The sequence below is a fragment of the Eublepharis macularius genome, chromosome 8 (genome assembly GCF_028583425.1).
Source record: "Eublepharis macularius isolate TG4126 chromosome 8, MPM_Emac_v1.0, whole genome shotgun sequence".
Lineage (NCBI taxonomy): Eukaryota > Metazoa > Chordata > Lepidosauria > Squamata > Eublepharidae > Eublepharis > Eublepharis macularius.
In genome coordinates, this window is record NC_072797.1 from 70,928,831 (window position 1) to 70,942,638 (window position 13,808).

At 51.4% G+C, this 13,808-nt stretch overlaps 1 protein-coding gene across 2 annotated transcripts in view; it reads left to right on the forward strand.

Moving 5' to 3' along the window:
* The first annotated feature begins 412 nt into the window (after nucleotides 1-412).
* ARL14EPL (ADP ribosylation factor like GTPase 14 effector protein like) overlaps nucleotides 413-13,808 on the forward strand; it is a 34,527-nt gene continuing 21,131 nt past the window's right edge. Inside the window, exons 1-2 of one of the 2 annotated variants that reach the window (XM_054987039.1) lie at nucleotides 413-571; nucleotides 4,106-4,242. In XM_054987039.1, coding sequence (XP_054843014.1) covers nucleotides 4,129-4,242 — 114 coding nt within the window. In that variant the 5' untranslated portion in view covers nucleotides 413-571; nucleotides 4,106-4,128. The remainder of the gene's footprint in view (nucleotides 572-4,105; nucleotides 4,243-13,808) is intronic. The other variant, XM_054987038.1, reaches the window with a different exon arrangement.

The window sequence follows — 13,808 nt, forward strand, 5'->3', positions numbered from 1 at the left end:
GAATAAAGTTATTTCTGGTCCACAATGCCTTTATATTATGAGACTCTACAATGTTGTTTTCATGAAACGGGATTCCTGATGCTTTAATATCCAAGCAAATAACATGTTTTTCCTGCTAAAGAATCAAACTCTATGTAGACAAGTAATTGTTACATTTTACCAACTCCAGTTCTCAGTTAAATTCTGGACTGGATTCCATTCCATTGTCTTCCAGTGGTAAAATAAATGTTCCTTAATTCTGTGCCTTTGTGAAGTGGCTGTTAATATTGGGCTCGTACCTTCATAGAGCAGCACTGACACCTAATGGCTTATTGGTTTAACTACAGATTACATTTCATTGTATTTCCAAATGGAAATGTTGACCTATTTTGATACTCCAAATGGACTTAGGACTTTTCCGCATATTCAGCCAAAACCTGTTGTGGTTTTTGGCCTTTTTGGAATACTTTTTGATTACTATAGATAGGAAGAACAAATAGTAATGCCACATGGAGAAAGTGCGTATAGCAGTGCAGCTTTTTGTCATCTTTGCCGTGCAGAAAAGTGTACTATGTATACAGTCTTGAACAGGGTAAGTTGTATATGAAACCTCCAAAGTTTTGGTAGGGGAAGCCTAATACCTAATCACAAAATGTCTATGCATTATCAGCAGCAAAGCCTCTTTCAGGCACTAGATTTAGGGAGTAGTATTAAAGAGTAATAAATTGCCCATTATTTAGCTTATTATACTAATATGATTCCACTAGGAAGCCTGTTTCATTGTTCTGCTTCAGGCACCAAAACTTTTTGGGCAATTTTTGATTCCTACAGAGGGATGAGAGAAGGTAAAGTGATTTGTTTTTTCCAGGTTTGAAAGTGGTGGGGTGCAGGGATTAAGGAGCATGTTGCACACCACAGATAATTTGAAAATAATATCCAAACAAAAGCTTTTGACACTTCCACAGTCATATTTTAAACAGCCATCAGTAAAACAATAATTTTAGAGGATGACTTACAAATATTTTCCCAGGAATGAAGTAATACAATTGTAGTGTTTTGGAATATGCATGGTTGTGATATGACAGTTGCTTAATTGCTTTGTAAAATGTCTTTTGAAATGTTTTAAAAGTGCCTCATTGTCTTTTTGCGCTTCAGTACTTCCCTCAGTATTTACTTCATTGTTGAGGAAACTTTTTTGGGATGTGGTAAGTTAATTGCTAGCAATTTGAGAAGAAAATGGAAGAGAATGAATAGGAGTAATTTTCGTTGTAAACAATCTCTTTATTGCTGAATAAGGGGAAATTATCCAAGAATTGGGGAGGAAGCCTGGCTTAGTAGCAGAGCATATGCCAGGTTGAATTCCTGATCCCCACCAGGTAAACGGCCTCAGGTACCAGGAATCTGTCTTGAGAGCTGTTGTTTGTGACACACAGCCCCACCCCCAATCACATTTTAAAAAGAGAAGAGAAACACAAATGAGGAAGGGAACTTAGAGGACCAAAAGTTAGTTAGAATAATTATGTTCCTATTGGATGGTTAAAGTATGAAATTTGAAGGGAACTTATTTGACTTACCTTTGATAGGCTGGGTTGATGAACTGTAAATGTGATCAGTTGGTAATTTGAAAAGTCTATAGACATATAGACTATTACTGACAAACAAGTGGGGACCTGCAGAGAGTTGTGGGGGGGGGATCTCATTTTCCCCTCCCTCACCATGTCCTCTCTCCTTAAAATTGGGGCAGGCCAGAACAGCACACTGAAAGACAAGAGCAATAAGTGTTCTTAATGCATAGCCTGAGTGTTGTGTTTTAATAACTGCTTTGCAAGTTAACACATTGTTACATTTTGGAAGCTTGTTCCATTAGGGAGACCGTAGTCTGTTGCTAGGCGGACTAGGCCATCTAAACCTGACAAAGAGGAAAGAGGAAAGAGGGAGGAGAAAGTAAAGCTGGGCCTGTAACAGGAGAATAAAACCTTGTTAAGTATCCTGTCTGATGTTGTCTCCTTGCCTGCATTAAGTCACCAAACTCAGGCTTATGTTGCTGAACCTTGCTGATTAGGGTTGCTAGGTCCCCATACCCTGGTTGGGGGGACCTGGCACTAAGTGGGAGGTTTAACCCCATGTGTGCACTTTTATTAACAAGAAGTGATGTCATTGCACCTGCAGCAAAATTGGCCCCTGCAAGAGTGGGAGCATGCCCACCACTGAGTGCAATAATGTCACTTGAGGAAGTGATGTCATTGCGCCTGCTGGGAGTGCGGCTGCTGAATGCTTGCCCTAGAGGTGCCTTGCTGCCCAGGCCCATTCACCACAAGGTGAAAGGTGCTGGGGGGCAGAGACTGGGAGCAGGGCACTCCCCTCCCGACCATGGGATTGGGATCCCTATTGCTGATCAGGATTAACTCAGAATGTGTTTCCTTTGTTTGCTGTTGTTGTTTAATTGTATCATTTAGTAAATAAGTACTCTATGATCTGAAAAAAACAGAGTATCATTTTGTAAATTGTAGTTTGATATTTTTTCTGTGCTCTGACCTAGATAGCCCAGGAGATCATCGGATCTCAGAAACCAAGCAGGGTTGGCCTTGGTTAGTAATTGGATGGGAGACCTCCAACAAAGAATGAAGACCAGGGTTGCAGAGACAAACAATGAGAAACCACCTCTATTAGTCTCTTTCCACAAAAACCTCACTAGGGGTCGCCATATGTCAACTCTGACTTGAGAGTAAGATTTCATTTTCATTTTTTCTGCAAGCTGCTTTGGATAGAAAAGCAGCATGTGTATGTGTGCCTTCAAGTCACAATTAACTTATGGTGACCCTAGGAAGGGGCTGTCAAGGCAAGTGAAAAGCAGAGGTGGTTTGCCATTGCCTTCCTCTGCATTCCTTCTTGGTAGTTACCCATCCAAGCACTGACCCTGCTGAGCTTCTGAGATCTGATGAGATCAGGCTATACCATGCCACCGTCCCTCTCAAAAAGCAGCATACAAATGCTATAAACAAGGAAGGGGAAATGGTAAACTAAATGGGTCATGCTATGTGTAGAAAAGCTTGACTTTTGGATGTTTCAGAGATGCTATGAAAGCTTCTTAGAGCTGTGTGTCTGGGAACCTGGCTGATAAACAGATTAAGATGCTATTGCATTGGCAATGCAGCTGGGGTGCAGCCATACCAAGACGACAAAGCCCAAGAAGATGTTGGATTGAACTGATAAGGTTCAAAACCCATTGTAACTCTTTTATTGGAACACAGATGATAAGGAGGTTCTCCTAAAAAACACCAGTCATGATGTCCCCTGGGAAAGGAATGGGGCAGGGTTGGTTAGCAAAAGTATCAACACCCTCTCTCAGAGCAGAGTACAACCTTTGATGAATAGAATAGATATAAAAGGATCTGAGCAGGGCATGTTCAGCAGTCTTCTTGTCGATTGTATTCTTTCTTTAACTCTTCCCTTGAGTGAATAGTAACCTAAACTATTAAATCTCATTGGTCGCTACGAAATTATTTTGAAATGTAGAGTAATTTAGAAGGCCTTAGGATCAAATTGTGGAGGGATGGAGCTAAATGTTATTGCTATGTTGTCATTTGCCTTTATGATATTTTCCCTCTGTCCATATGTCATGTTTTCTTTGAGTTTTGCTCCTTATCACAATTAATTAGGGCATTGTGCCTTAATAAATCATTTAATTCATTACAGTGCAGCTACTGAGTCATAGCTTTCTATCAGGCTCAGTTCCAGTAGAGTTAGCCATGTTAGTCTGCAGTAGCAAAATAGCAAAGAGTCCAGTAGCGTAGCATAAGCTTTCAAGAGCCACAGCTCTCTTCATCAGATGCATCTGATGAAGAGAGCTGTGGCTCTCGAAAGCTTAAGCTACAATAAAGTTGGTTAGTCTTAAAGGTGCTCTTTGCTATCAGGCTCAGCGTTAGCCACTAGGATGTCTGAGGTCCCATTTTCAAACATAATTTCACCTGTCTACTTCTCTTACTCTGCTCCCATTTTCTTGCTTGAATTGACTTTTTTTGTTGGTAAGCCTTAGGGCTACTTTGATGAAAGTTGCTTTGGGAAGCAGTTGTCTAAAAAGCAGGACACAACAATAGTAAATACCCAAGTATTTTTGCCATTTCAGAGTTGGTTGGCAGGTTTTGGAAAATGGGTGATACTCTGGAAGAAATGAATGTTGAAGAAGGCCAGTCTGCACCAGGGGAAATGGCAGAAGCAAGTAGCACATACATTAAGGAAAGTATTCTGGAGCAGAAACAACAGGTACAGTTTCTAGATACTTAATGTTTATTTGCGTCTCTTAAAAGGCTTCATCCTTTTCTAAAATCTAGAAGCTGAGTCTCGAAATTGTTTCATATATTACACTTCCCAGATAAAGGATATTGATTACTTTAAGTAATAGAACATAATTAACTTCATCTCTCTTTTGTCTAGAGCCCTTTTCACACTGGAACTTTAAAGTGTTTCAGCATCTTTTCTGCTTCCCAAGTTTGCAGGACTTTCACACTTGCAAGGTAGTCATGGGACGCAGAACCAATGTTTGTCTGCGGCATCCCCGATTTCCACCCCTGCACACGTCCTGCAATGTTATTTTGAAGCCTGCTGCTGAGTCACGGCTGGTGTGATTAATGTCAGTGTGAACTCCATACTCCCCTTCTGCTTCTCTTCTTCTCCCTCTCCTTTTCCTTGGGAAACTGCACCAAGGCTTCAAAGCCGGTTTAAAATTAAAAACAAGACATCAAATTGAAACTGCAGCTGACAGTGTGAAATGAACGGGTGCAATGCTGAAGCCACTGCGATTGGGGTGAATGCTCACAAATGGTGGATTAAACCTTAAGTGTGAAAAAGGCCTAGAAGTAATACAGCACAATTACTTCCAGCTCCCTTTCTGGTTTGGATGGGCTCAGGCAGCAGTTCTGATCTCTGAATGCTGTCTGGTCCTCAAGCCTCAGCACATGCTGATCTCACACTTGCACATCAGCTATTAATATCCGGTGTTTGTAAGGCAAGGGAAATGGAGACTTGGCAGAAAATTTTGCACTGTCAAAGAAGCAGTTGAGTCTTCAACCTTTCTGATTTAACAGTTACAGCATATGCCCCAGGCTGTGCTCCACAAAAGCAGCCATTAGGTCACCAGTGCCTAGGAAGTTTTTCCTCCTGGAGATTATGTTTGAAAGCAAAGGAATTTACTTGAAGAACATTATGGCCCTAGAACTAGAGCCAGTTTTACTTTCGTTTTCAGCCACTATTCTGTGCCTCAAAAAAATTTCAACTGTCTTTGGGGTCCTTTTCTGCTCTAATACTTTCTCAGCCAGAAAGAGAGATAAGGGTGCAAAGAGAAAAAGGAGGGAGAAAGCACAGCACATCTACAAACAACCAAAAACCAAACTCTTTGTCCCTGCTTTTTGTTATCTAGTAGGTAATAATAGGGTTCTTTTTTAAAAACTGAAATCAGAATTGCAACTGATTACTGAAAAACTTTTTCAAACCCAGAAGCCAGGGAGTTTGTCTGGTCATGCACATATTTACTCAGAAATTATGGCCCACTGGGTTTACTTGCCAAGTAACACATGAAATTTTCATATACTAATCAGTCGAATGTCTTATAGTGAATCAGGCCATTGGTCCATCCTGTTGGGTGGTGCCCTCCCCCAGATGAGACCCATGGTGATTGAGCGGGTGGTGGTAGAGCAGCTGAAGGTCTTCCTGAATGATTCCTCATCCCTATATCCCTTCCAGTCCAGCTTCCGTCCGGGACATGGGACGGAGACTTTACTGGTCGCTCTGATGGATGATCTCCATAGATAGCTGGATCAAGGCAGGTCGGCGCTGCTGATACTGTTAGATCTATCAGCAGCATTTGATACAGTCGATCATGACCTGTTGTCCCACCGCCTTGCTGATGTGGGGATACGAGGGACGGCCTTGCAGTTGTTTGTCTCTTTTCTCCACGGTCGGGGACAGAGGGTGGCACTGGGGGAGAAGTTGTCATCCCGCCATCCGCTGGTGTGTGGTGTTCCTCAAGGGGCAATACTCTCCCCCTTGCTATTTAACGTATATATGCGCCCTCTCGCCCAGCTGGTATGGAGTTTCGGACTTGGGTGCCATCAATATGCAGATGACACCCAACTGTATCTGATGATGGACGGCTGGCCTGACTCTGCCCCAAATGTCCTGGAATGTGCCTTTGAAGCTGTGACTGGATGGTTGAAGCAGAGCCGGCTGAGATTGAATCCCATGAAGACGGACGGAGGTCCTGCGTGTGGGTCTGGGGTCCATGGGTGTGGGACTCTGGCTCCCTGTTCTCGATGGAGTGCTGCTTACCCCGGTGTCAAGAGTTAGAAGCCTGGGGGTGGTCCTGGATGCTTCCCTGTCTATGGAGGTAAGGGTCACAGCGGTTGTTCGATCCTCATTTTTCTACCTAAGACTGGCTCGGCAACTTGTCCCTTGTCGACCCATGACCTTACGACAGTCATCCAGGCAACGGTCACCTCCAGATTAGACTACTGTAACTCGCTCTATGCGGGACTTCCCTTGGGCTTGCTCCGGAAACTGCAGCTGGTTCAGAATGAAGCTGCACGAGTGGTTGCCAGAGCTCCAGTCATGGCACATATAACAACCATCCTCCGTCAACTGCACTGGTTACCAGTTGAGTACCGGGTCTGGTTCAAGGTTTTGGTGTTGACCTATAAAGCCCTATACGGACTGGGTCCAGCATACCTTCAGGACCGCCTCTCCTCATATGTTCTCCGGAGGTCACTTCGATCAGCTAATAAGCAATTGCTGATGGTCCATGGCCCCAGGTAGGTCCGTCTGGCCTCTACCAGAGCCAGGGCCTTTTCAGTCCTGGCTCCGACCTGGTAGAACTCTCTGTCTGAGGAGACTAGGGCCCGGCGGGATTTGTTATATTTCCACCGGGCCTGCAAGAAGGAGATGTTCTGCCACGCATTTGGTGGGCGTAACAACAAGTCCCCCAGTACAAAACTTTGGTGGGGGCTAGGCTGTCGTCTTGCTGGCCATACCACTGAAGACCGTCCACCACCCATGCAGGAGCTCATAAAGTGTGACACATACTTATATCCGCTACCTGAGAAATTTTATTGCACATGGATGTCCGGGGTCTGGGTCCCAGCCCCCAGACTTGGTAGGAGGGAACAGCAGGTCAGCCGGGCTGATGGGCAAACAGAGGGGGCAGCCAGCAGACAGCAGGTCAACTGGTCAGCCAGCTGACAGCAGGTCAACCGGTCTGACTGGCAGGCAGAGGGGGCAGCTGGGGGACAGCAGGTCAACCCCTCCCACAGGCAAATGGAGCCAGAACCTGCCGGTGCCAGGGGCAAGGAGCAAAAGCCCAGGGCCTCAGGAGGCAGGGGGAGACAGAGAGAGGCCAGCGAGTCCCACTCCCCTAGGGAGGGAAAGGGGGCTAGGCAAGGCGGAAGGGGGCAAGGGCAGAGGGATTGGGAGCCCAGCAGTCACCCACCCAAAGACCTTACCTGAGGAGGAGAAGCAGCAGCAGCCCCAACAACCCAAAGCCATGCCCCAGCTAGAAAATAGTAGCCTGGCCCAGGAGTTGCCAAAAGCCAAGCCACTCCAGGTGGGGCTATTGGAGGCACTCTGCAGGAAGCCCTGGGCAACCAGCCAAGGAGCCGCAGCTGGACCCACCTTCAGCCATCAGCTCTGCCAGGGAGGCTGGGCTGCTAGCCAGGGGACTGCAGCTGGACATGCCTTCAGCAATCAGCCAAGGCAGGGAGGCTGGGCAGCCAGAGAACAAGGCACAGCTGGTGCTGGTCAGTGGGGCCAGATCAGCTACCCCAGCTGCAACTGCTTGGTGCAGCCCAAGGCCAGGCTGGAAGAGGGGTGGGGCAGTAGAAGGAAGCCCTATAAAAGCTGGCTGGGAAGAGCCCTGTGGTGGTGGGTGTGAGTGAGGAGTGATGATGTGGAGTGAGAGCAGTAAGATGCAAGGGTGGAGGTTTGGAGGAGAGTTCTGGAAGGAGGAGATGAAGGAGGACGCAGAGGGTAAGCAGGCCAGGTTGAGCAGGCCAGCGAGTGGACTGAGAGGGAGTCTGGGTGAGGTATACCGCCCCTCCTTCCACAGAGCAGGGTCCTGCAGAATCCCTGGCCCCCCTGTGACGTCAGGAGCAGACCGCCCAGTGCCACGCCCAGCGGCAGCGGCGGCAAGCCCTGACAAGTTGGTGGCCCGTACGGGGAGAGACGTTCCAACGCAGGCACCAGTCAAGGGGCGGCCTCCCAAGGCCGCCGCCCCAGCGGAGCTTGGACCGTGGCTGGAGGAACGCCAGGATAGGATGTGGGGAAAGCTGGAGGCAGCCTACCCAGCCGCTCCAGTAGAACTAGCACAGACAGCGGAGCTGCAGAGGCAAGCCGGCGTGCTCACTGAGGCCTTGCCCAGGGTTTGCGCCCTCGTTTGGGAAAATAACCCACCGCCTGGCAAGCAGGTGCAGAGTCTATGTGCCACTGTGAAGATAGGCCGGCTGATCCTACAAGCCCTGTTGGACTCTGGGAGTGCAGTCTCAGCAATTCGGCCCCAGCTCCTCCCAGCTGCCACCCCAGAGTACCGCTGGATCCCAGTGACGGATGTGATGGGCCGCACCCAGCCGTACCCTACGGCCCTAATCACGATAGAGTACCTAGGGGTCCGCCACCAAATGGAAGTTGCCCAGTTAGCTCACCTACCCGTACCAATACTGCTGGGAAGAGATGCCCCAGGGTTCTTCAGGCTCCTCCAGCAGGCAGCGAAGAAATTGGGAAGAGACACCCCAGGGACCGCCGGGTCTCGGCTGAAGGCGGCAGGGGAAGTGACAGACCCACAAGTTGCCACCGCTCTGCAAGTGGAGGAGGCCAACGACCCGGGAGAGGGTCCCTCCACCAGGCCAGGGGCAGAACCACGGGCTGGAGGCCCAGCTGGAACCCTTGCAGACCGCCCATTCCGTGATGCCCAAGGGGCAGATGAGTCCTTGCAGCGCTTGCGAGAGACAGCCGCTCGTGAGGAGGAGCAAGTGCGGGATGAACGGAGGTCCCAACGGCTCCCTCGCATCGAGAAGCAAGGAGGGGTCTGGGTTCGCATAGCTCGTGCCCCAAATGGCCAGGGGGAGGTCCGCCAACTACTTGTGCCAGCAGCCTATCGGGCGGAAGTCCTCCGCACGGCCCATGAGCATGCTTGGGCCGGGCACCTCGGGCACCACAAGACCCTGAGGAAGGTTCTTGAGCAATTCTTCTGGCCCTCCGTGAATGCAGACGTGAAGGCCCACTGCCGCTCGTGTCCCACCTGCCAGCGGGTGGCAGCCCGCCGCCCACCGAAGGCCCCCCTCTCCCCGCTGCCCGTCATGGAGACGCCCTTCCAACGCATCGCAATGGACTTCATCGGACCGCTGCCACGCACACCCCGGGGCCATCGCTTTGCCCTGGTGATTGTGGACTATGCCACGCGGTTCCCCGAGGTCATCCCGCTGAAGACCATGCAGACCCCGGGGATGGTACGGGCCCTGTCCAAGTTTTTCGCGATGGTGGGGCTGCCAGATGAAATTTTGACGGATCGGGGGGGCCCGTTCCGTGCCACAGCCATGCGTCAGCTCTGCCGGAATTTGGGGATCCGGCAGGTGTTCACCTCGGCGTACCACCCTCAAACAGACGGGTTGGCAGAGCGGCTGAACCAGACCGTCAAGGAGGCCCTGAAGAAGATGACGCGGGACAAGCCTCACCAGTGGGACTTGTACATCGACCCGCTCATGTTCGCCCTCCGGGAGACCACGCAGGCCTCCACTGGCTTCAGCCCATTCGAGCTGCTATATGGGCGCAAGCCAAGGGGGATGCTCTCCCGGCTGACGGAACGCTGGGGGCCCCGGGCCAGCAGTCCCGCGCCCCCCATACAGGAGTACGTGAGCCGGCTCCGTGACCGGGTGCAACAGTCCCAAGCGGAGGCAAATCGCAGACTGACTCGCACCCAGTCAAAGCAAAAGGCCGCCTATGACCGGGGTGCGCGGATGAGGACTTTTCAGGCCGGAGAGAAGGTCCTCGTGCACCACTCGATGTTCCCAAGAGAGGAAGGGGACCCATGGAGGGGTCCCTACCAGATTCGAAGGGTGCTGGGCCCCACCACCTACGAAGTCCAGTGTGGGGTCGGCCGGCGTCGGCGGAAGACCCTGCATGTGAACCTCCTAAAGCAGTGGCACGAGCGCCCAAAAGAGGAGTGCGGCGTGGCTGAGGACCCGCTAGAGCTCCCTGACAGTGTGCTGCCTTGGACCACTGATGCCCCGGAGTTTGAGGAGCCCAAGGTGGACCCTCAGCTCAACCCAGCTCAGAGGGCCCAGCTACAAGACCTCTGGGCTCGGATTCCCGGGGTCTTCTCCCGCAGGCCGGGCAGCACGAGCCTGATCCAACATGCCATTCCAACGGACCCGGGGCAGACAGCCCGGGCTACCTGGCGCCCCATCCCCAGGAAGCGGTGGGAGGCAGTGGAGAAGGAGACCGACGAGATGCTCAGGCTTGGGGTAATCGAGCCCTCGCGAAGCGCTTGGAGGAGCCCGATAGTCTTGGTGCCCAAGCCGGATGGGACCACCCGATTCTGCATCGACTATCGCGAACTGAATAAGGTGGCCCAGTTCGATGCATACCCCATGCCCCGAGCAGATGTGTTGGTAGACCACCTAGGGTCCGCCCGCTACCTGTCGGCCCTAGACTTGACGAGGGGCTACTGGCAAGTGCCCGTGCGGCCAGCGGACCGGGAGAAGACAGCCTTTGCCACCCCACGAGGCCTCTTCCAGTTCAAGAAGATGCCGTTTGGTCTACACGGGGCAGCTGCCACGTTTCAGCGGCTGGTGGACCAAGTGCTGGGAGAGTGCCGGGCGTATGCAATGGCGTACATAGATGACATCATCATCTTCAGCCCGGACTGGCCCACCCACCTCCAACACTTGGAAGCTGTCATGAGGGCCCTCCAGCGAGCCGGACTACGGGCTAACCCAAAGAAGAGCCACCTGGGGTTCCAGGAACTCCAGTACCTGGGCTTTGTGGTCGGGGGAGGCCGAGTTCGCCCACCACCAGACAAGGTGGCCTCAATAGCTGATGCCCCCCAGCCCCGGACCAAGAAGCAGGTCCGACGTTTCCTGGGACTACTGGGGTATTACGGGCGGTTCATCCCCCACTTTGCCTCCCGAGCCGCCCCCCTGACAGACTGCTTAAAGAAGGGGCTGCCCAACCAAGTCCGGTGGACCCCAGCACTAGAAGCAGCTTTCAAGGACCTGCGGTCAGCCCTCTCTAATACCACAGCCCTGTGGAACCCGGACTTTGACCGACCCTTTACGCTGGCCACAGACGCTTCTGACACCGGCCTTGGGGCAGTCCTGACTCAGGAACGTGACGGAACCGACGTCCCCATCCTCTTCCTGAGTCGGAAGCTGCAGCCCGCAGAGAGGCGCTATGCAACAGTGGAGCGGGAGGCCCTAGCGGTCAAGTGGGCAGTGGGGGCCCTGCAATACTACCTGGCCAATAATCCCTTTGTCCTACTAACAGACCATGCGCCCCTGCAGTGGCTCCACCACATGAAGGCACACAACCCCCGTGTGCTGCGGTGGTACCTCTCCCTCCTCCCCTTCCGGTTCACCATCAAGTACCGCAAGGGGGCGCAGCATGCGGATGCGGACTTCATGTCCCGCATGTTTGAGTCTGACCCTGACCCCCACAACTCAAAGCTAAGCGGGGGTGTGTGTCCGGGGTCTGGGTCCCAGCCCCCAGACTTGGTAGGAGGGAACAGCAGGTCAGCCGGGCTGATGGGCAAACAGAGGGGGCAGCCAGCAGACAGCAGGTCAACTGGTCAGCCAGCTGACAGCAGGTCAACCGGTCTGACTGGCAGGCAGAGGGGGCAGCTGGGGGACAGCAGGTCAACCCCTCCCACAGGCAAATGGAGCCAGAACCTGCCGGTGCCAGGGGCAAGGAGCAAAAGCCCAGGGCCTCAGGAGGCAGGGGGAGACAGAGAGAGGCCAGCGAGTCCCACTCCCCTAGGGAGGGAAAGGGGGCTAGGCAAGGCGGAAGGGGGCAAGGGCAGAGGGATTGGGAGCCCAGCAGTCACCCACCCAAAGACCTTACCTGAGGAGGAGAAGCAGCAGCAGCCCCAACAACCCAAAGCCATGCCCCAGCTAGAAAATAGTAGCCTGGCCCAGGAGTTGCCAAAAGCCAAGCCACTCCAGGTGGGGCTATTGGAGGCACTCTGCAGGAAGCCCTGGGCAACCAGCCAAGGAGCCGCAGCTGGACCCACCTTCAGCCATCAGCTCTGCCAGGGAGGCTGGGCTGCTAGCCAGGGGACTGCAGCTGGACATGCCTTCAGCAATCAGCCAAGGCAGGGAGGCTGGGCAGCCAGAGAACAAGGCACAGCTGGTGCTGGTCAGTGGGGCCAGATCAGCTACCCCAGCTGCAACTGCTTGGTGCAGCCCAAGGCCAGGCTGGAAGAGGGGTGGGGCAGTAGAAGGAAGCCCTATAAAAGCTGGCTGGGAAGAGCCCTGTGGTGGTGGGTGTGAGTGAGGAGTGATGATGTGGAGTGAGAGCAGTAAGATGCAAGGGTGGAGGTTTGGAGGAGAGTTCTGGAAGGAGGAGATGAAGGAGGACGCAGAGGGTAAGCAGGCCAGGTTGAGCAGGCCAGCGAGTGGACTGAGAGGGAGTCTGGGTGAGGTATACCGCCCCTCCTTCCACAGAGCAGGGTCCTGCAGAATCCCTGGCCCCCCTGTGACGTCAGGAGCAGACCGCCCAGTGCCACGCCCAGCGGCAGCGGCGGCAAGCCCTGACAATGGATAATGTTTTAAAATATTTATAATGTTTTTATTGTTTTAAACTGTATGTTATAAATTGTATGTTGTTACACCGCCCTGAGCCTGTCCGACGGGGAGGGCGGTCTAGAAATGTAATAAATAATAATAAATAATAATACTGTAGTTTGTACCTCAAGATCCTTTGGCCTTCAGGTTTGTTGTGGTGATAATAATAGCATACTGTCAGGCTATGGATGACAGGCTATGGCAGATAGATCCCTGTACCATTGCAGCAAGAATCCAGGCTCTTGGTTAAATGGCTTTATTCAGAAATCAGATCATTTCCACAGATATGTCCATAGGATTACTCAGAAGCAAGGTTAGCAACTAAGCAGTAAGAAACTGGTTGACAGGAATAACAATTCGAGAAAAATCATTCCTCTTAAAGACAATTACTCCTCTCCCCCTCCCATCAGTAAATATACTTTTGGCGGGAACCATTCCTGAGAACTTCTTGCACATTTCAGTGATCAAGTCTAGACAATGAGAAAGCAGGAGATCAAAGTTGAGACACAGTAACTCATGGGAGTGAGCAGTGCACAAAGTCAGACGCACTGAGCGTTCCACAGCCATTTGATAAGGCACATGCATCTTCAGTAAGCCTGTGAAAGCCAAGCAGTTATGGCATGGCAATATGACATCAAGTTACAGCATGAAACACTGGTTCAGAAATACAAGTCAGCATGAAATAATGGCATGGATGAGGCAGACATGACACATACTTTGTAAATCGATCTGAGTGGGCGGTAAGTTGTCCTGACGACGATGACGATGATGATGATATAGGTGCCAGAGGTGTGAGGCAATGCATCTAGTTTGATATTAAAACAGGATCTCTTGATTAAGGCAAGAATTCTCCTAGGTGTTTTCAAGAGGAAGTTGCCTGACTACCTGAATGCTCCAGGAAAATATCAAGAAAGCCTTCTCTAGACTTCCGGTTTGGGATTCATGGAGGTCTAACGCAGCTCCATTTGCGGAGCTGACCGGACTGCCGTTTTAACCGGCCGGAGGGGTGAA